We start from the raw sequence: 22981 nt of genomic DNA, 5'->3' as shown, positions 1-22981 counted from the left end.
CTATTGTACAGCCCACTAATTAGCCAATAAGAGCAAGCATAGCAATCAATGGCAATTATTGAAAGTAACATGTGTGATATAAAAATATGGGATTATATTTTTCTTTATTTCTTTGTTTGTATTTAAATGTTTGTATCATTATTTTGATTGATTGCATTTTTCGGTAGAGCCTGTGACCTGCGCAAGCACCTATTTCCTGTGCGCTAACAGCTCACATTGCATTCCAAGGCGGTGGCTTTGTGATGGCTTGGCAGAGTGTGAGGATGGAAGTGATGAAAAAAATTGCCGTAAGTGCTCTTTGTGGCATTCTACATAGTTTCTTTACTATAGATGCCCTTTTTGAGGGAGAGCTATGAGAATGAGAAACTATTTAAAGTAGGATAAGAAACAAATATGTTTATTGGCCAATTCGAAGTGCCTTTAAAATGCAATTGTCAACCCTGGATGTAATGTCTGCAACATGGGATTGACCTTTACCTATAGTGTAGGTGACATTTTAGACTTAGATTTTTCCCTGCCAAGATGTTTCCCTGCCTGTGTGCATAATGTATGAACAAGAAATAGACGATAATAGAAATAGAAGTATACTCCCTCCCCCCTCACCTACTGCACATTTGTATACCACTCCCTCTCCCCTTCACCAACTGCACATTTGTATATCACTCCCTCCCCCCTCACCAACTGCACATTTGTATACCACTCCCTCTCCCCTTCACCAACTGCACATTTGTATATCACTCCCTCCCCCCTCACCAACTGCACATATGTATACCACTCTCTCCCCTCTCACCTACTGCACATTTGTATACCACTCTCTCCCCCCTCACCTACTGCACATATGTATACCACTCTCTCTACCCCTCACCCTACTGCACATATGTATACCACTCTCTCCCCCCTCACCTACTGCACATTTGTATATCACTCTCTCCCCCCTCACCTACTGCACATTTGTATACCACTCCCTCTCCCCCCTTACCTACTGCACATATGTATACCACTCCCTCTCCCCCCTTACCTACTGCACATATGTATACCACTCCCTTCCCCCTCTCACCTACTGCACATATGTATACCACTCTCTCTTCCCCCTCACTCTACTGCACATTTGTATACCACTCTCTCTACCCCTCACCCTACTGCACATTTGTATACCACTCTCTCCCCCCTCACCTACTGCACATATGTATACCACTCTCTCTACCCCTCACCCTACTGCACATTTGTATACCACTCTCTCCCTCCCTCCACCTATACTACTCCCTTTCTCCCCTCACCCTACTGCGCATTGGTATATAATAATGTCCCTTTTGTATTATGACATTAAAGTATTAGCAGGGCTCAAAAGTTAGCAACCAAAGGTGGTACATACATTCAAATGAAGCTTCCTGGATTACAAACTGTCTAACAAAAGACAATGAATAATAATTTAATCAATAAACTTATGGATATGTTCCCTGTGGACTGTCTAGCTCATGACAGCGCCATGCAAAATGATAAATATTGGGCCCTGTTTAAGTGTTGGTTTGTTTGTTGAACAGAAAGCTTCACATGCGCCCCTGATAAGTTTGCCTGTGCCAGTGGTGGGTGCATAGCCAGTAGATGGGTCTGCGACGGTGATAATGACTGTGGAGATAACTCTGACGAACTCAACTGCAGTAAGTCAATCCTGATTAGACAATCATCTGTCATATACACCTATTTCAATAAAGGTTGTCAATGCAAATGGCAATTGCCAAATGGCAGTTCTATGACCGAAAGTAAGGCATGCATCTCGAAGAATATGGATAAATCAAAACAATTATCCATTAAAGTTTTATACCAATGCTTGGCTCTGTCATTGCTGGACTTTATTTAACACCTTTAATTTTACGAATAATTAGTACCCATAAGCCATTTACCATTTGCTACTCACTATTTGCACTGACAACTTTTTGTGAAATAGGTGTGTAATACAAGCAAATATAGCAAGCATATTTATACATCATTAACCAGATTGTTGGATCAGTTACTCCATAGACTTCAGTTTAAATATGAGTCCCTTATATTGTTATTGTAAAATAAAGATGTTTCAAGAGTCTTCCATGTGTGTTGTACAGCCATTTTGGATATGCAAAAGTCCATCACAAGCTATGTGTGATGCTTATTTCAATAATCTCTTCTATATTTTTCTGTGTTTGCATTCACAAATTGGATAGCCTTGGATTTCAAACTGGTATTGATCAAGAACACCATAAACAAAACATGTCAGAGATTTTTATTTTCCCTTTTACCAGTTGCAAGTGTTGTTATTGTAAACAGTTTTTTTAGCTTGGTCCAATAACCCTCATCTTACTTTGGCTTGTACTCTCAGCTCGCTTTACATGTCCACCTACCTACCAATATCCACCATCTTACTTTGGCTTGTACTCTCAGCTCGCTTTACATGTCCACCTACCTACAAATAACCACCATCTAACTTTGGCTTGTACTCTCAGCTCGCTTTACATGTCCACCTACCTACCAATATCCACCATCTTACTTTGGCTTGTACTCTCAGCTCGCTTTACATGTCCACCTACCTACCAATATCCACCATCTTACTTTGGCTTGTACTCTCAGCTTGCTTTACATGTCCACCTACCTACCAATATCCACCATCTTACTTTGGCTTGTACTCTCAGCTCGCTTTACATGTCCACCTACCTACCAATATCCACCATCTTACTTTGGCTTGTACTCTCAGCTCGCTTTACATGTCCACCTACCTACCAATATCCACCATCTTACTTTGGCTTGTACTCTCAGCTCGCTTTACATGTCCACCTACCTACCAATAACCACCATCTAACTTTGGCTTGTACTCTCAGCTCGCTTTACATGTCCACCTACCTACCAATATCCACCATCTTACTTTGGCTTGTACTCTCAGCTTGCTTTACATGTCCACCTACCTACCAATAACCACCATCTAACTTTGGCTTGTACTCTCAGCTCGCTTAACATGTCCACCTACCTACCAATATCCACCATCTAACTTTGGCTTGTACTCTCAGCTCGCTTAACATGTCCACCTACCAAGTTCCTGTGTGCCAATGGCATGTGTATAACGAAGAGTGCAGTTTGTGATGGCGAGAATGATTGTGGGGACATGTCAGATGAACCAAGTAACTGCAGTGAGTTGACATAATTTTCAAATGCTACCCATGTGATGCCAACCTCTCTTTTGGCTGTGGTGAAGCATGGCTGTTTGGCCAAAAAGCCTTCCCCACACTAGTCAAGGTGTCTAACAAAAACATGCATCAGCTTTTATTGTTTATTAGGCTTATTATCGATCTAGCTTGGTAGAGTATTTTTTCCACTAGAGTGTTTTTTTCCTTCCCCAGGGGCCTAAACAAACTGTTAAAACTGTTATCTTTGGCAGAATTTGATTTTGAGTCAGCCATGCATGAGTTCATTTGAAATACTAGAGTCTAATAAACTTGCACTCAGCCACCTTGTGCAAGTGATTGGAAACATCGCTTTGTTTCAGGTGCGCATATCTGCGACCCCAAACTTGAGTTCCAGTGTGCAAATGGAAGGTGTATCAATAAGAAGTGGAGATGTGATGGGATGAAAGACTGTGCTGATGGAAGTGATGAGTCCACATGTGGTGCGTATTGTGTTACATAGGCAGACTTAGACAGGCTTGCAGTAGATGTAGACAAGACCAATGGGGGGGAGTCTCAAATAGGTCCACTTAGACGGCAATAGGCTAACATAGACAAGACAATAGATAAGCTTTGATGGTGCAGAAAAGATGGTAGCAGAAAATGGGGAGTAAGGAGGTTGCTGCAGCATATTTGACTGGGCCAAGAGGAGAATAGCAGACTTCAAGTTTTACAGTTCAAAGGCTACCTGAAGCTTGAGACTAGCACATTTTTTTTTATTTTAAGCGTTTTTAATGATAGAAAAAAGGTCAGTAGAATATGGACAACTGTTGTCATAGAAGAATCTTATTTGGAAATTGATTTGTGATTGAGAAATCGATTGACCTCCTGTTAAAAACCAATTTCCTAATTGTATCCCTCTGTTAAAACTGTCACTATCTGCCAGGTGAAGGAACCTGTCGTCCAGATGAGTGGCACTGTATTGGAACCAGCCGCTGTATCCCTCTTAGCCGTGTATGTGATGGAACAAATGACTGCGGCGATAACTATGATGAAGGATCTCACTGCTGTGAGTTGCTAATAAATAAACAAACGAACACGCAGATGCACAGATAAATTGATAGACTAATAAGTGAACGATTTAAATGTATAATTCAAATTTGTGAGAGTGTCCTTTTTTTATTAATATCTGTAAACAGTGGATTTGGACTGCAAAAAGAAGAACTGTTCACAGCGGTGTGTTCAGACCCCAAGGGGAGGCGAGTGTCGCTGCTTTCCTGGTTACACTATTTCTAAAGACTTGATCACATGTAAAGGTGAGTTTCGATAAAAACTGGGTCACGTATAAATGTAAGTCTATCTTGATAAAGATATAGGCACGTGTAAAAGTGAGTTTCTTTAATCAATCTCAGCTTGCCGGGGGCCTTACCTTGTACTAATTTGCCTATCTGTTTTGAATTTTCTTTAGATATAAATGAGTGCAGTAGTATCGGCCGATGTGATCACTTCTGCTACAACACGCCTGGCTCATACAAATGCGCTTGTGATGAGGGTTATGCCCTTGAGAGACCTCACACGTGTAAACCTGTAGGTGAGTAGCATAAAGTAGGCAGTAACTCAATAGAAATATATACTTGAAGCAGTCACGATAAGGATGCATGCGACCCCGTACGTACAAACCTGTAGGCGAGTAGCATTAGGTAATCACTTGTGAGTAGTGAATAGCACCTTCGATAAATTCCTAGAATTATATGTATGAAACAACCACGAAAAGGGTGCATGCGACCCCACACATGTAAACCTGTTGGTGAAGAGCACCTTGAAATCGATAACTTCCTAGAATTATATGTATGAAACAACCACGAAAAGGGTGCATGCGACCCCACACATGCAAACCTGTTGGTGAAGAGCACCTTGAAATCGATAACTTCCTAGAATTATATGTATGAAACAACCACGAAAAGGGTGCTTGCGACACCACACATGTTAACCTGTATGGCGAGTAGCACTTTGAAATCGGTAACCTCCTAAGATTATATTTATAATATATTTATAAAGCAACCACAAAAAGCGTGCATACGATCCACTTGCAAACCTGTTGATGAGCAGCACTTAGTAATCGACAACTTCCTAAAAACATGTGCACGAATAGAGACCGATTTGTTATAACGCTATACAAAAGCAACATCTCAATTTCACTTTTCAGGGCCCTACAAACCGTGGCTGATTTTCTCCAACTGCAAAGACATCCGCCAGGTTTCCCTTGATGGCACGCAGTACGATTTACTTATCCGAAACCTGACGCGTGCTATCTCGGTGGACTTTGATTGGCTCGAGAAGAAGGTGTATTGGACAGATGTCAGGGAAAATGCCATTTACCGTCAGAATTACACATGGGCAAGCTCCAGCTTTGCAACGGTAAGGCGTGCATAAATTGCAAAGATTCATGAAAGTGGATACCATTTACCGCCACAACTGCACATTAAAAAAACGCTTGCTAATGTCCTGCTCTGATTTAGCCTGAGACTATTATTTCTAATGGTCCTGTTGGTCTTATGTCTTGTCTTCTTTCAGCCCGAGACTGTCATCCGCACTGGACTGGCCATGCCTGTTGGTCTCGCCGTGGACTGGGTCGGAAGGAACTTGTACTTCGTGGAGTCGTCTGTTCGGCGGATTTATGTTAGCAAGCTGGACGGCAGTATGCGTACGTCTCTCATCACCACGGACCTGAGCAAGCCTCGCGGGATAGCTGTTGATCCACGTGTTGGGTGAGTGTATATCACGTGTTGCTTCAGTGTATATCGCTTGACAAGTATGCACCAGGTGCCGGATATTCATGTTGGATGTTGGATGATTCGTGTTGGATGAGAAATCATTGCATGTAAGAAGATAGTTTATCACGTATTATGTTAGGGATACATCTATCGTTTAATAATGCTGACCAGGTTTTATCGTGTTGATAGTTCTCCCTATCGTTTAATGGTGTTGACCATGTTTTATTTTGTTTAGGTATCTGTTCTGGACAGACTGGGAGGCCCACCGTATCGAGCGTGCAAATATGGACGGCAGTAGCAGAGTCATCTTGGCCAAGACCAATGTGTACTGGGCGAACACGCTCACGCTGGACTACACTCTCCAAACTGTGTACTGGGTGGAGGCGCATCTCGACTACATCGGCGCAATGTCATACGACGGCCTCAAACGGCGAGAGGTGCGCCACACGGGGAGTTTTAAGATTTTGGGGGTCCTGAGTAGTTTGAGGGCGAAAGCGAGGTTGGCAGATAAGAGCGTAAAGCCGTTATCCATTTTTTTCGCAAGAAATTCGAGCCAGCTGTTAACAGAGTCCAATTTACCAAGGCTTCACTCTCGCGCTTAAGTACCATACCTTCATTGCTCGTCACGCATTGTTTGTCACACACTGCCATTCCACGTCACGCATTGCTTGTTTCTACGTCAAACACTGCCATTCCACGTCACGCATTGTTTGTTGTACGTCACACACTGCCATTCCACGTCACGTATAGTGTGTTGTACGTCACACACTGCCTATTGTATATTACGCATTCTGTGATGTACGTCACACTGCCTATTGTGTCATTCATTGTGTATTGTACGTCACACACTTCCTATTGTACGTCACGTATTGACTGTTATTGCCTGTTGTGCCTCACATTTCGTTACCTCACACATTGTTTGATGTGTACGTCAAGCATTCGATGATGTGCGTTTCAATGTTTGCATGAAAGGAAGAAAGTTTCGATCTCACATCTGTACTAATGACAAAAAATGAGGAGTGACCTAACTTATCCGCTCACATAGAGTAACATCTAGGATGACCATTATTTCTCGTTAAAGAACGGTGGCTGTCGTTGCGATTTTTTTTCTGGTTGCAAGAGGGTAATGGTCTGAGCACGTTTTTAGCTGCAAATGTAGGGAAATGATTGACTTCTCTGTTTTTTGTTCCAGTTGCGCGGCAAGAGTATAATCCACCCTTTTGGCATCGCTATCTACCGAAACGAGCTGTTCTTTTCCGATTGGGTCAGACACGCTATCATCAGTATAAATAAATTTACCGGTAACGGGACCACTAAGCTGGTGTCTAACCTTGAAGTGCCCATGGGATTGCAGATACTTCACCCCTCCCGGCAACCAGCCATGCCCAATCCCTGTTCTCCCTCTAACTGTGGTTGTCAGCAGTTATGCCTGGTCACTGTGGAATCAGGGTGTACTTGTCGCTGCCAAACAGGCTACCAACTCGCCCCTGATCAGAAGTCATGTGTGGAGATAAACACTTTTCTTCTTTACGCCAGACGCACCGAAATCTCAGCTGTCCACTTAAATAAGAGTGACACGTCTGATCCTATTCCTCCTATACTCGAGTTAGGAAACGCTGTGGGACTGGACTTTGATGCCAGAGAGAGGAAGATCTACTTTACTGACGTTATTCGTGATACCATTAGTCGAGTTGGTATGGATGGGAAAGGCCAGGAAGTGGTGGTGAGAAATTTAAGGAATGCGGATGGTATCGCAGTGGACTGGCTGGCTAGGAATCTTTACTGGACAGACGTAGATCTGCATGAGATATCAGTGGCTGCGCTGAATGGCTCTTTCAGGAAGGTGTTGTTTTCTAATAACGTGAAAAGTCCACGTGCGATCGTGCTGCACCCGCACAGAGGGTGAGTTAGACTTTGTGGTGACGTCATCATATTATGTTTGGTTTTAAGGTTGATATTTAGGTGATGACGTCATCATTTTATGTTTGGGTTTAAGGCTGATGTTTTGGAGTGACTTGGGATACCCCGCAAAGCTGGAATCTTCCTACATGGATGGCACCAATCGACAGGTCTTGGTGAAGGGCGGAGGATTGACTTGGCCAAATGGACTAGCTATCGACACTGAAACTGATCTACTCTACTGGACGGATGCCAAGACTGATACTATAGGTGAGCGATAAGGGGCCGTTTTTCATATAAAGATGGCCCTGTGTAAATTGAGCACAAAAACCAAACTGTTGCATTTGACTGTATGTTGACATAAGACTGCAGGAAACCAACTTCGATCTGTGGATGCCACGTTTTCCCTCGTAACTACTAACGACACCCATTAGCTGGAGATCAACAAGTTTGTGAAGTCACTAGTCATTTCGCTCTGAGAGTTAGGGACAATTTTTTAATGTTAGTATTGTTATGTCTTCTCCTCGCTAATATCTCATAGAATGCATATTTATGAATGTTACGTCAAGGAAGACGTTCTCATAGCTCTCGTGTTTGACTTATTGCCCTCTTATTTCTCACAGAATATATATTCCTGAATGGCACCGGTCGGCGCGTGCTTCTCTCTGGTCTCAAGCATCCATTTGGCCTTGATGTGTTTGCTGGTTATATTTACTGGACCGATTGGGTGACCCTTGACATACGCCGAGCATCTGTCGCTAGTCCGTCTGACGTGACAGCTCTCAGGTCCCAGCTATTTGGTCTGATGATGATTAAGGTCTTCAACTCGTCTCGTCAGCAGGGTGAGTGTACGCACCTTGGCGATGCTTGCGTCCTTAACTAAAAAGCACATTATGATTCAAACACATCTAGCTATGAGTGCAATCTCCACTTTTCTTAGAGCTTCGGGTTGCTAGTTTTTTCTCCACATTGCCCAATAATCCTAGCGAGCACTTTTAATTTATACAAATAATGTGCGTGGGTGATAAGACTTTTAATTTTATACAAATGATATGCGTGGTTGAACGATTGAATATAGTAAGTCAAAGGAGAGGCGATTGTTTATTATTTTTCTGATTGTTTTGTAATTTTATTCTTAAAGCACACAATAAAAATGAGCCTGACTTAGTTGTTTGAATCTTCTGGTGTGATTGCGTGTGTGTTCTGTATCAGGGTCCAGCGCATGCTCTGACGGAACGAGTGGCTGTAGTCATCTATGCCTTCTAAACCCAACGGGCCACGTGTGTATGTGTCCTTACGGCATGGCTCTAGACCAGCGAGACAACAAGACGTGTGAAAGTAAGTATTACAGACAACAAGACGTGTCTTAGTAAGTACCAGAGACAACAAGACGTGTGTTAGTAAGTATCAGAGACAACAAGACGTGTCTTAGTAAGTATTAGAGACAACAAGACGTGTGAAAGTAAGTACCAGAGACAACAAGACGTGTGTTAGTAAGTATTAGAGACAACAAGACGTGTGTTAGTAAGTATTAGAGACAACAAGACGTGTGTTAGTAAGTACCAGAGACAATAAGACGTGTGTTAGTAAGTAACAGAGACAACAACACGTGTGTTAGTAACAGAGACGACAAGACGTGTGTTAGTAATTACCAGAGACAACAAGACGTGTGTTAGTAAGTACCAGAGACAACAAGACGTGTGTTAGTAAGTACCAGAGACAACAAAACGTGTGTTAGTAAGTATCAGAGACAACAAGACGTGTGTTAGTAAGTATTAGAGACAACAAGACGTGTGTTTGTAAGTACCAGAGACAACAAGACGGGTGTTAGTAAGTATTAGAGACAACAAGACGTGTGTTAGTAAGTACCAGAGACAACAAGACGTGTGTTAGTAAGTATTAGAGACAACAAGACGTGTGTTAGTAAGTATTAGAGACAACAAGACGTGTGTTAGTAAGTATTAGAGACAACAAGACGTGTGTTAGTAAGTATTAGAGACAACAAGACGTGTGTTAGTAAGTATCAGAGACAACAAGACGTGTGTTAGTAAGTACCAGAGACAACAAGACGTGTGTTAGTAAGTACCAGAGACAACAAGACGTGTGTTAGTAAGTACCAGAGACAACAAGACGTGTGTTAGTAAGTACCAGAGACAACAAAACGTGTGTTAGTAAGTATCAGAGACAACAAGACGTGTGTTAGTAAGTATTAGAGACAACAAGACGTGTGTTAGTAAGTACCAGAGACAACAAGACGTGTGTTAGTAAGTATCAGAGACAACAAGACGTGTGTTAGTAAGTATCAGAGACAACAAGACGTGTGTTAGTAAGTACCAGAGACAACAAGACGTGTGTTAGTAAGTATCAGAGACAACAAGACGTGTGTTAGTAAGTACCAGAGACAACAAGACGTGTGTTAGTAAGTACCAGAGACAACAAAACGTGTGTTAGTAAGTACCAGAGACAACAAGACGTGTGTTAGTAAGTATTAGAGACAACAAGACGTGTGTTAGTAAGTAACAGAGACAACAAGACGTGTGTTAGTAAGTAACAGAGACAACAAGACGTGTGTTAGTAAGTACCAGAGACAACAAGACGTGTCTTAGTAAGTAACAGAGACAACAAGACGTGTGTTAGTAAGTATCAGAGACAACAAGACGTGTGTTAGTAAGTATTAGAGACAACAAGACGTGTGTTAGTAAGTATTAGAGACAACAAGACGTGTGTTAGTAAGTAACAGAGACAACAAGACGTGTGTTAGTAAGTACCAGAGACAACAAGACGTGTGTTAGTAAGTATCAGAGACAACAAGACGTGTGTTAGTAAGTATTAGAGACAACAAGACGTGTGTTAGTAAGTATCAGAGACAACAAGACGTGTGTTAGTAAGTATTAGAGACAACAAGACGTGTGTTTGTAAGTACCAGAGACAACAAGACGTGTGTTAGTAAGTATTAGAGACAACAAGACGTGTGTTAGTAAGTACCAGAGACAACAAGACGTGTGTTAGTAAGTACCAGAGACAACAAGACGTGTGTTAGTAAGTACCAGAGACAACAAGACGTGTGTTAGTAAGTACCAGAGACAACAAAACGTGTGTTAGTAAGTATCAGAGACAACAAGACGTGTGTTAGTAAGTATTAGAGACAACAAGACGTGTGTTAGTAAGTACCAGAGACAACAAGACGTGTGTTAGTAAGTATCAGAGACAACAAGACGTGTGTTAGTAAGTATCAGAGACAACAAGACGTGTGTTAGTAAGTACCAGAGACAACAAGACGTGTGTTAGTAAGTATCAGAGACAACAAGACGTGTGTTAGTAAGTACCAGAGACAACAAGACGTGTGTTAGTAAGTACCAGAGACAACAAAACGTGTGTTAGTAAGTACCAGAGACAACAAGACGTGTGTTAGTAAGTATTAGAGACAACAAGACGTGTGTTAGTAAGTAACAGAGACAACAAGACGTGTGTTAGTAAGTAACAGAGACAACAAGACGTGTGTTAGTAAGTACCAGAGACAACAAGACGTGTCTTAGTAAGTAACAGAGACAACAAGACGTGTGTTAGTAAGTATCAGAGACAACAAGACGTGTGTTAGTAAGTATTAGAGACAACAAGACGTGTGTTAGTAAGTATTAGAGACAACAAGACGTGTGTTAGTAAGTAACAGAGACAACAAGACGTGTGTTAGTAAGTACCAGAGACAACAAGACGTGTGTTAGTAAGTATCAGAGACAACAAGACGTGTGTTAGTAAGTATTAGAGACAACAAGACGTGTGTTAGTAAGTATCAGAGACAACAAGACGTGTGTTAGTAAGTATTAGAGACAACAAGACGTGTGTTTGTAAGTACCAGAGACAACAAGACGTGTGTTAGTAAGTATTAGAGACAACAAGACGTGTGTTAGTAAGTACCAGAGACAACAAGACGTGTGTTAGTAAGTATTAGAGACAACAAGACGTGTGTTAGTAAGTATTAGAGACAACAAGACGTGTGTTAGTAAGTATCAGAGACAACAAGACGTGTGTTAGTAAGTATTAGAGACAACAAGACGTGTGTTAGTAAGTATTAGAGACAACAAGACGTGTGTTAGTAAGTATCAGAGACAACAAGACGTGTGTTAGTAAGTACCAGAGACAACAAGACGTGTGTTAGTAAGTATTAGAGACAACAAGACGTGTGTTAGTAAGTACAAGAGACAACAAGACGTGTGTTAGTAAGTAACAGAGAGAACAAGACGTGTGTTAGTAAGTACCAGAGACAACAAGACGTGTGTTAGTAAGTACCAGAGACAACAAGACGTGTGTTAGTAAGTAACAGAGACAACAAGACGTGTGTTAGTAAGTACCAGAGACAACAAGACGTGTGTTAGTAAGTATTAGAGACAACAAGACGTGTGCTAGTAAGTATTAGAGGCTACAAGAGACAAGCGAGGCAAGATAACGTGTGCTAGTAAGTACTTCTATTGGCTGTTTGGGTACTAAGGCTAAGTGGAGTGATTGACTTTTTGCGTACTTTTTAGGCTAACTGTAGTAATTGACTGATTGTGTACTAGGCTAAGTAAAGTAATTGACTGATTGGGTACTAGGCTAACTGTAGTAATTGACTGATTGGGTACTAGACTAAGTGAAGTAATTTGCTGATTGTGTACTAGGCTAAGTAAAGTAATTGACTGATTGGGTACTAGGCTAACTGTAGTAATTGACTGATTGGGTACTAGGCTAAGTGAAGTAATTGACTGATTGGGTACTAGGCTAACTGTAGTAATTGACTGATTGGGTACTAGGCTAAGTGAAGTAATTTGCTGATTGTGTACTAGGCTAAGTAAAGTAATTGACTGATTGGGTACTAGGCTAACTGTAGTAATTGACTGATTGGGTACTAGGCTAAGTGAAGTAATTGACTGATTGGGTACTAGGGTAAGTGAAGTAATTGACTGATTGGGTACTAGGCTAACTGTAGTAATTGACTGATTGGGTACTAGGCTAAGTTAACTAATTTGCTGATTGGGTACTAGTCTAAGCGAAGTAATTTGCTGATTGCGTACTAGGCTAAGTGAAGTAATTGACTTATTGGGTACTAGGCTAAATGTAGTAATCGACTTGTTGCAGAAAATTTTACGGTGATCCCGACCCCCCCTTGCTCCGCTGGGAAGTTCACTTGTAAGAACGGCCACTGTATCTCCTTGCGATGGAAGTGTGATGGTGAAAATGACTGCGTTGATAACTCTGATGAGGATGAATACGCCGGATGCGGTGAGTGGAGTTTATCCACAATTTATTTTGTGTAAAGAAAATCGTTCCCGTATGAGTAGGTGCTTATGTACAATGCAAAGGTTTAAGAGTTTTGTGTGAGAAATCATCCATTTCTATCAGTTGATTTGAAGCTATTCTGATATTTTCGATTGAAGTTAAAACAAAAGTAATGAGTTTGAAGGTTTTTATGCCCAGTTTTATAGGGTGATAGCATGACTTTCACACCATTAAAAAACCTTTTAACTTTTTTATCAAGAAAGCTTTAAAAGATAATAATATTTAAATTAAATATATTTTTAATTAAATTTGGCCAATAATTCAATTGTTATTTCTTTGATTTATCACACGCAAGTTCTATGCAGTGATTACCTTAAAAAAAGCCTTTCGTACTTTTTACCATATTCACTTCCATCTCTAATGACATAGTGATAGCCATATCTTTTGAAGTGTTATTTGCTTTGGAAAAGGTTTTGAATTAGGTGTATATGCGAGTGTAATGCGTAACTGGGTTCCAGTGTAATGTTCCCTCTTGTGGAGCCTCTGCTTTCCAGGGCAATACAGTGCTCTCTCCCTCAGAGCCTCTGGTTTCAGGGAGATGTAATGCTGTCTTGTTTTGTCTGTAGCCGAGTGGTCTTGTCGCGCCAGTGAGTTCAGATGCCAAGCAAGCCGTAAGTGCATCCCCTTGTCCTGGCGATGCGATGGAGACTATGACTGCCTCGCGCCAGATCTTTCGGACGAAGCCAACTGTTCTGTCGCTACCAACTGCAGCGCCTCTATGTTCCGGTGCGCCAACGGGCAGTGCAAGCCACGTGACTGGGTGTGTGACGGCTTTGATGATTGCGGGGATGGCTCAGACGAGAAGGGATGCGGTATGTTTGTTATGCGTAGCGACGCTAAGTTCAGCGACACGGCAATTGGCAATTCTACTTGGGCTTTTACGTTTGGCCTGAGAATCTTTCGTCTAAAAATACAATTTATTTCGTTCGACCCCGCAAAGAGCAATAGCGAAAATTAAGGTATTGGAAGCACATAGTTTTCGATTTTGGATATTTGATTGTCTTTTTTTTCTACTTGGTGCACACACGTATCTCAAAGTACTACTTTATTATGGACAGTACTATTTATCTAAACAATTTAGCTGCCATTTTTAGCATAATTTCTATCTTGTCTCACAAGATTCTTCGACATTGATTTTCTTCCTTTCCATAGCCAACCACAGTTGGCTCTCTGAACAGATTAGCTCTAAAAGTAAACATTATATTTATCTTGTCTCACACGTTTCTCATGGTATTGATTTCCTTTCCTTGATAGCAAACCACAGCTGCACCCCTGCACAATTTAGCTGCCCCAGTGGTCGCTGCATTCCACTAAGATGGCGTTGTGACGGTGATGGTGACTGCAGTGATGGCGCCGATGAGCGCGGATGTCCACCAAAGAACTGTACGGATAGCCAGTTTAGCTGTAGTAATGGTCAGTGTATCAGTCTGGCGTGGAGGTGTGATGGCGACCATGACTGCGCTGACAAGTCTGACGAGGCCCACTGTCGTGAGTATTACCCTTTTGGCAAAGACTAAGGGAATAGGGGCCAACTGTGCTACTAAAGGTATTACAGAAACATCAACACAAGATAGATAATCATGTATTATTCTGCACGTTGTAGATTAGCCGTTGCCACTATATGTTGTTACATATTATGTTAGTATCGGAGTACTAGCAGTGTTGGCAGAAAGATTAGATAACTGGATTAATGATTTGGAAGTGCAAACCCGAGCCATTCCTCAAAATACCCTGTCACAAATTCACACCTTTTCTGTAGAATGTGTTTGAAATAGATGAAGAACGTACTATTACTAGCTAAACACACTCACAATACCATCTAACACAATGACTCGATATCGTACAGCCACCAGACCGACATTCGGATGCCATAGCACGGAGTTCCAGTGTGAGACTTCATCTCGCTGTATCCCTCTGAGGTTCGTCTGTGATGCAGATGATGACTGTGGAGATAGATCTGATGAGAGAAATTGTACTGGGAAGACTTGCAAGCCTTTTGAATTTGCTTGCGCTAATGGTCGTCACTGCATTCAGCGCAAGTGGATATGTGACGGCGAGAATGATTGTGGAGACGGCTCAGATGAAGTTGACTGCGGTTTGGGTGAGTTGCGCTAACACAACCGATTGGTCAACCTTCTACGGTGGGTTGGCCTCTTTCCTGTTGGTCGACCCGCTACAGCGGCTTGGGGACCATAGTATACTATAGGATCTTGAAGGTTCTCAACTTGCTGTAACGGGTTAACGCTCAACCTTCTACGGTGGGTTGGCCTCTTTCCTGTTGGTCGACCCGCTACAGCGGCTTTGGGACCATAGTATACTATAGGATCTTGAAGGTTCTCAACTCGCTGTAACGGGTTAACGCTCAACCTTCTACGGTGGGTTGGCTTCTTTCCTGTTGGTCGACCCGCTACAGCGGCTTGGGGACCATAGTATACTATAGGATCTTGAAGGTTCTCAACTCGCTGTAACGGGTTAACGCTCAACCTTCTACGGTGGGTTGGCCTCTTTCCTGTTGGTCGACCCGCTACAGCGGCTTGGGGACCATAGTATACTATAGGATCTTGAAGGTTCTCAACTCGCTGTAACGGGTTAACGCTCAACCTTCTACGGTGGGTTGGCTTCTTTCCTGTTGGTCGACCCGCTACAGCGGCTTGGGGACCATAGTATACTATAGGATCTTGAAGGTTCTCAACTCGCTGTAACGGGTTAACGCTCAACCTTCTACGGTGGGTTGGCTTCTTTCCTGTTGGTCGACCCGCTACAGCGGCTTGGGGACCATAGTATACTATAGGATCTTGAAGGTTCTCAACTCGCTGTAACGGGTTAACGCTCAACCTTCTACGGTGGGTTGGCCTCTTTCCTGTTGGTCGACCCGCTACAGCGGCTTGGGGACCATAGTATACTATAGGATCTTGAAGGTTCTCGACCCGCTTTAACGGATTGAGGCTCAACCTGAGACAACAGGTTGGCTTGTATCCGGTTGATAAACCCGCTACAGGGGCGTGTTTGTTTTGTGCTCAATGCCATCGTATTCCCGTTGTAGAGTCATGTGGAAATGACAGATGGCGGTGCTCTAACACCTCGCGATGCATAGCCAAAAGCCAGGTTTGTGATGGTCGAGTGGACTGCCCTGACGCGAGTGATGAAGGACCCGGCTGTGGTCTTGATCAGTGTCATAGCAACAATGGCGGTTGTGCTCAGCTCTGTATGGACGTCCCGGAAGGTAATGATAGGTAGTGACCTTGAGATACAGCGACGGCAACGAGATAGCGACGAAAAAATCTATGGAAATTCAAAAGCTGGAGTGCCTTCTGTCTGATAGATTTCCATCCCTTCTCCATGAGACCACAACGAAAAACTTTAAGTTTCACTGGTGGTAGTACGAGGGTATTTTTCACGCTGTCCTAGCCGTCGCCTTCATCGTATCGAAAGGTTCTAATGTATAGTTCCAGAAAATATCCATACCCCCCCCCCCCCCCCATTGCGTTCTCATTTCCAGAGGTGGGGGGGGGGGGGTAAAATGCCTGTTTTCCTTAACAGTTACTGTATTTATTTTTTCCAGGGGGTTGGAAATTCCAGGGTGGGGTATGGATTAGATGCACAGATCATGCTGTTAAAATTAGTTTTTTAATCAATTTATGGGAAGGGGGGCCTCACGCTAGAGGAGTTTAATGAGAAAAAGAATAATTATTTAAGCAAGCTTTTTATGTTGGATTTTCTATAGGTTCGATGCATTGGATAGCTGACATTGTGTCATCGTATACAAAGTATACAAATGGCCAAACAATACTGGCATTAACATTCGATATCATTTATAAAAAGCGAAATAAGGAAAGACGGTTTAATTTTACTTAATTTTCGCGTTACTTTAATTTCGCGAATTTCGCGTTTTTAAAAGATATTCGCGAAAATAAAGTGACGCGAAAATTAAGTGTCACGAAAATTAGGATGCGCGAAAATTATGTGGGTACACAAGAAGCCGCTTCACTTAACTGCTTCTCTAGTAACTGCCTCTTTAGGAGAAATGCTTATCAATAACAAAGGCTGGCTGGTCGACACCGCAAACATGCTTGTGCTCACACTTAGAGTAAGTACGCAGCTGCTTTGTCTCCTATTATCTTTGTTCTACAAAGGAGTTCTTTTGTCTCTATTCTTCTCGTTCTTTGTGTCGAGGTGCGGGTATTGTCCATTTGCCCAATCAAATTGCAGCTTGTAAGAGCTGCGTACTGACCCCACACTTTTCGCCAGAACTGGGTTTACAGTTCGCATTGGGGAGGATACCACGCCACACCTCTCCTCCACTCTGGATTTTTGTGACAGTTCTTGCATATCGTCTTAAAGCCTGTTATGTACAATAGCGTTCTATTGCTGTGGTGCGTGCTTATGGTGCTGTAGAATGCTCTGTCTTTGGTACAGAGCGTTCAATAGCGTTCTATTACTGAGGTGCGTGGTTATATCGCAAAAGAATGCTCTGGTGTACGGCTTATTCCCGAATTGCTCTGATCACAAACTACTTGCCGCCTTCCTGTTGAACTTGTGGAAGGGCCCTAGGGTACAAGAAAAAAGTAAGAAATGATAATAATAGATTCTTCTTTTTACGATAATAAAAACACAATAGTACAAAATATTTTAAAAACATGCACGTTGGCATGCATTAATTCCGTTCCGTTCCCGGTTGCCCAGATATCCTGTTCCCGGTTACCAAGATTCCGTTGCTCGGCGAATTACTGTTCTGGTTTTACCCCATTCAGGACATAGCTACCAGGATTTGAAAAAAAATATATAAAAATCGCTATAAACATCTGAGCGCGACAACAAAACAAAAGTGGCAGTTTATTCGAAGAACCTGTTTTTATTGGTGCTATTGCTGCTTTTTTTCTGACAGAATAATGACTGCTATTGCCTTTATCTAAAAACTTGAATTAATTATTTATTTTGGTTTTATTTGCATTGTTATTTTCACTGATCCGCAGGTAGTTTAAAACTGACCGACCGACGCGTATAAGTTGAAAAAACAAAGTTGTATAAAAATCACAATAGCATAGACAGAAAACAACATAACAAAATGAACACCTATAAAAAGTAGGCCCATCGATAAAAGATTAAGTTGGTCCGTTAAATGTTTGCCCGTCTAGTAATTTTGATAATTATGTTTTAATATAAATGTTTGTAATATGTAGTTGTATTTGATTACATGAGAATAGATAATCCTTGAAATGGCTCAAGTAAACCGATAATATACAACAACACAGTGAAAGAATGTGAAAATACAATAGTGCACTGGGATTTGATTATAGATAAGCTCCAGCTTCTCCACCAAACATTCTATCCCGTTTTAACGTATGCTATTGATAATCCATTACCCCACCATACACTTTCGGTTCTTGCCTTTTTTTCGTGTAGATTCGTTCTCTCTTCCATGGTCTGGTTGCTTGCTCGAAATACTGCAAATCGATCGTTTGATCTACCTGTCTTGATTCCCGAGTCGAAATACAGCATATGGCACACTCTGTTTCTTTTTCGTAAAAAAGACATCTTGATCGATACAAACTACTGGTTTGAGATACAGACATATCATTTTACACAGACCTTGTTCAATTCCGATTAATTATACAGAATGATTTGTCCTTGAAGGGTGGCGTAACCTTTGACGTCACGATCGTTATGGCAACCATTTGAATAAAGTCAAAGGTTTGGCTAGTTATTGTTTCTGTTAACACAAGAAACATGTGTTCATGTTTTTGTTAAGTAATTTAAGTAACCACACTTGACGTTCCGAGGTAAGTGTGGTTACTTAAATTATTTAACAAAAATAAGTTCTCTCGTGCAAATGATTATCTAATCATGAATAGTGAAGTCTTTAAAAATCGATGAGGTCATGAGGAATTCTTATGAATGTGTCTAGTTCAGGCTGATTATTTTATCTTTGAGTAAAGGCAACTGGCGTTGGATTAAACCAGTACTACCAGTACTACTACTATGTCCTTGGTATAATCCACAATCAATTTTAGTTTGTTTCGGATGGTTGTGGTGGATATTGATGGAGGCACTTTCTCGCCGGCTGACATCAATATTGGGTGACGGTATTGTTAAATACTGTGATTATAAGAACTCTATTTCAGATGCTGCTATCCAATTCTATTGCTTTCTGTCAGTGACCGTTTTTATAGTAGGAGACTACTGTGACGTCTAGACGACCTTAACGCAAAATGGTAAAGACGTCTAGTATGAAAGCGAGACGGCAAAAGACGGCCTTTGGTGAGAAGATACGAGAGGGACCTGGGTTTACGTGCGGGAATTAGGCACCATCTTGACTTCAGACTGGTCTGCCCGGTCTATACTCGACTTTACCTGGGTTTTATGTTAGCAAAGCCGTCTGTTTTAGGCCGTCTCATCTTTTACATTAGACGCAAAATAGGGTCGACGATAAAGGCGTCTTTTCTACGCTCTTAATTTCTCTACTTTACGCTACAAGTTAAGGACGTCCTAAGCTCCCATATTTGCCTTCATCGTTGCTTATGGCTTTTATTTTAAACAATTTCAAATAAGTCATGTCTGCTTGAACTAGGGTACCATCGGGTAGGGGCCGAACTAGAGCCAGTTTATTGTTTTACTACCTTTGTTAGCAATGGCCTTAATAATGGTAGTTGCATTATCTTTTTATTACTTTAGCGTTTTTCTTGTGGATATTTATAAATTACATTATATTTTTATTACTTTACTGTTTTACTTGTGGATATCTATAAATTTAAATGAGAACATGAACATTCTAATTCAGCCTTTGTTTTGTCCAAAATTGCGGGCTTTGATTACAAGGTGATGGGTATTTAATCTCGGCGCTTGCTCTATGCTCAGTTTGTATATTGCAACGAGCACTTCATTTTGACCAACAAACATAGACTGTAAGTGTCAGGGGCGCATACTGGGGGTGTGGATTATCCACCCCCCTTTTTGAGTAAAAAAAATCGAAAAGTCTCTTTGTCTGAGGTACGGAAGGTACTGTCCATTTTCCTTCGCCTGCTCAACTTTGCTGACGCGACAAATTCAATTCAGCGTGAAGTATCGTAAGATCTATGTAGTGACCTACCAAGAACCACTGGATCAGTCATAAGCCGTCTATCCGGCGATCATCTGACCCCTATTTAGAAATCCTGGATCCGCCCCTGGTGTTGCAGTTACTTAACACGTGCTGTTGAATCTGTAGGTGTCCAGTGTAGCTGTCGCCCTGGCTTTACTCTTGCCTCTGACAATAAGACCTGCGAAGATATCAACGAATGTCTGAATCCATCATCTTGCAGTCAACGATGTTTTAACACACGTGGCTCATTCAGTTGTAAGTGTGTGCAAGGCTACAGACTGGAGCCAGACAAAAGACGCTGTAAGGCAGCAGGTACGAATAACGGATCCGATCATGTGTTTAAAGTCATTAAATCCACTTTTTCCCTCGTTCCTCTTCATTGTCCTATTCGCTTCACCCTCCTTTTATCTACCTCGTCTCCTTTCTTTCCCCTTTTTTCAGCCTATCTTACCTTCCCCAAACTTTCTCACCCTTATGAATAATTTTCTCCGCCCCCTTCTTATCTATCTCGATTTCATATCCTCTTTTTAATCTATTTACCATAGTGAAGCTGGCAGGCAACTCAGCAGGCAACTCGGTGAAGTTAGCAGGCAACTCAAATGTGATGATTTGTGTAATATCTCGGCAGGTATATGGCCGATTGTCACGAAATTTTGACACGATTGTACAAAAAGTACAACAAACATATTCATGCATGTATGATATCAAATATTATTAATCACGTGACTGTGTGACGTTGAACGTTCCAGCAGGCAAGTCGTTATATCACAATTGTCGCAATATCTACGTCCCATTTTCACCGATAGTCATCAAACTTTAACCTAAGTGTACAAATGTAATAACGAAGACAACGCCGTATTAGTTATTCTCATGACGTCATCAATCACGTGACCGTGGGAAAAAACATTTTCTCGAGTTCCTATTGAGAAAACATTACGAAACTTTCGAAATATGACAAATAGCACATGGGATTTTACAATCATGAACTTTTAAAATATGACGTCATCAATCACGTGACCGTGGGAAAAAAAGTCGATATCTAGAGTTCTGACTGAAATAACATTGCAAAACTTTCGAAATACGACAAATTATGTATGTCGTTATTAAAGCCTAACTTTTTTGGAATGTTTTCGTGATTTACTTTTATAAAAACTTTTAGCAGGCAACTTGACAGTACAGCAGGTAACTCGTGATGCACTGGGAATATCGTATTCGTCGTTATTAAAGCTTCACTTTTTTGGCATTTGTAAGTGATTAACTCGAATAGAAACATATACTGGAAATATCGTATTCGTCGTTGTTAAATGTTCACTTTTGGCACTTGCACGTGATTTACACATCTTAACCTGCACTGTAATTCCTACCGTTTCTCTGCCGTATCTACGCGTATTATTTTCGCTCGATATGGGCCATCGCTTAAGCTCATCGATTATCAGTCACTAACCTAGAGCGCGAATCCTAACAAACTCTCTCTCTACACGACACAATATAAAAACCCATACTCAAGGAGCCAACTGTCCAATACTTATATAACCACTATCTATCTTCTATTTGCCATCATTGATTTGTCCCCTATCTGCACGCTTTCAGATATTATTCCTCACCGGTCTTGTTATTGACTTGATTTTTCACAAGCTCACATTACACTCACAGGAAATTATCAACAGGTAATTATCACCCTCGTTCAAAGGTCAAATACACTGTTCTGCCCTAACTCCAAGCCCGTTTTCTACATTTCATTTATAGCCACAACTCTTAACTAACATCCCCAATGCAATACACCATATATAATAGCCATAATTGCACACTTTAACCCACACACTAACGTCTATCACCATACATTTTATAACCCCACACAGCCGCCTCGGTACGAATACCAGATTTAAATGTTCACTTTTTGGCATTTGTACGTAATTTACTCGAACAAAAACATATAACAGGCAACTCGACAGTACAGCAGGTAACTCGTTATACACTGGGAATATTGTATTCGTTGTTGTTACAGCTTCACTTTTTGGCATTTATACGTGATTTACTTTAATAAAAACATATAGCAGGCAACTCAATAGTACAGCAGCTAACTCGTTATGCGCTGGGAATATCGTATTCGTCGTCATTCAAGCTTCACTTTTTTGGAATTTGTACGTGATTTACTTTAATAAAAACATATAGCAGGCAACTCGACAGTACAGCAGGTAACTCGTTATGCGCTGGGAATATCGTATTCGTCGTTGTTAAATGTTCACTTTTTGGTATTTATACGTGATTTACTTTAATAAAAACATATAGCAGGCAACTCGACAAGCAGGTAACTCGTTATGCGCTGGGAATATCGTATTCGTCGTCATTCAAGCTTCACTTTTTTGGAATTTGTACGTGATTTACTTTAATAAAAACATATAGCAGGCAACTCGACAGTACAGCAGGTAACTCGTTATGCGCTGGGAATATCGTATTCGTCGTCATTCAAGCTTCACTTTTTTGGAATTTGTACGTGATTTACTTTAATAAAAACATATAGCAGGCAACTCGACAGTACAGCAGGTAACTCGTTATGCACTGGGAATATCGTATTCGTCGTTATTGAAGCTTCACTTTTTCGTATTTGTACATGATTTACTTTAATAAAAACATATAGCAGGCAACTCGACAGTACAGCAGGTAACTCGTTATGCACTGGGAATATCGTATTCGTCGTCATTCAAGCTTCACTTTTTTGGAATTTGTACGTGATTTACTTTAATAAAAACATATAGCAGGCAACTCGACAGTACAGCAGGTAACTCGTT

The 22981-nt window shown here is 41.3% G+C and overlaps 1 protein-coding gene across 1 annotated transcript in view; it reads left to right on the top strand.

Moving 5' to 3' along the window:
* LOC5521778 (low-density lipoprotein receptor-related protein 1) overlaps positions 1–22981 on the top strand; it is a 74852-nt gene that overhangs the window by 2784 nt on the left and 49087 nt on the right. The window contains exons 4-23 of the mRNA XM_048724349.1: positions 168–287; positions 1542–1658; positions 3036–3155; positions 3512–3631; positions 4075–4197; positions 4328–4444; positions 4597–4719; positions 5335–5546; positions 5703–5896; positions 6138–6339; positions 7095–7804; positions 7899–8071; positions 8425–8643; positions 9014–9139; positions 12914–13057; positions 13681–13926; positions 14369–14602; positions 14961–15215; positions 16158–16337; positions 20319–20504. Coding sequence (XP_048580306.1) covers positions 168–287; positions 1542–1658; positions 3036–3155; positions 3512–3631; positions 4075–4197; positions 4328–4444; positions 4597–4719; positions 5335–5546; positions 5703–5896; positions 6138–6339; positions 7095–7804; positions 7899–8071; positions 8425–8643; positions 9014–9139; positions 12914–13057; positions 13681–13926; positions 14369–14602; positions 14961–15215; positions 16158–16337; positions 20319–20504 — 3921 coding nt within the window. The remainder of the gene's footprint in view (positions 1–167; positions 288–1541; positions 1659–3035; positions 3156–3511; positions 3632–4074; positions 4198–4327; positions 4445–4596; positions 4720–5334; positions 5547–5702; positions 5897–6137; positions 6340–7094; positions 7805–7898; positions 8072–8424; positions 8644–9013; positions 9140–12913; positions 13058–13680; positions 13927–14368; positions 14603–14960; positions 15216–16157; positions 16338–20318; positions 20505–22981) is intronic.

Source organism: Nematostella vectensis, chromosome 2 (assembly GCF_932526225.1).
Source record: "Nematostella vectensis chromosome 2, jaNemVect1.1, whole genome shotgun sequence".
Taxonomy (NCBI): Eukaryota; Metazoa; Cnidaria; class Anthozoa; order Actiniaria; family Edwardsiidae; genus Nematostella; species Nematostella vectensis.
Note: the sequence above shows the minus strand (reverse complement) of the source record. Positions and strands in the feature narration are given on the sequence as shown.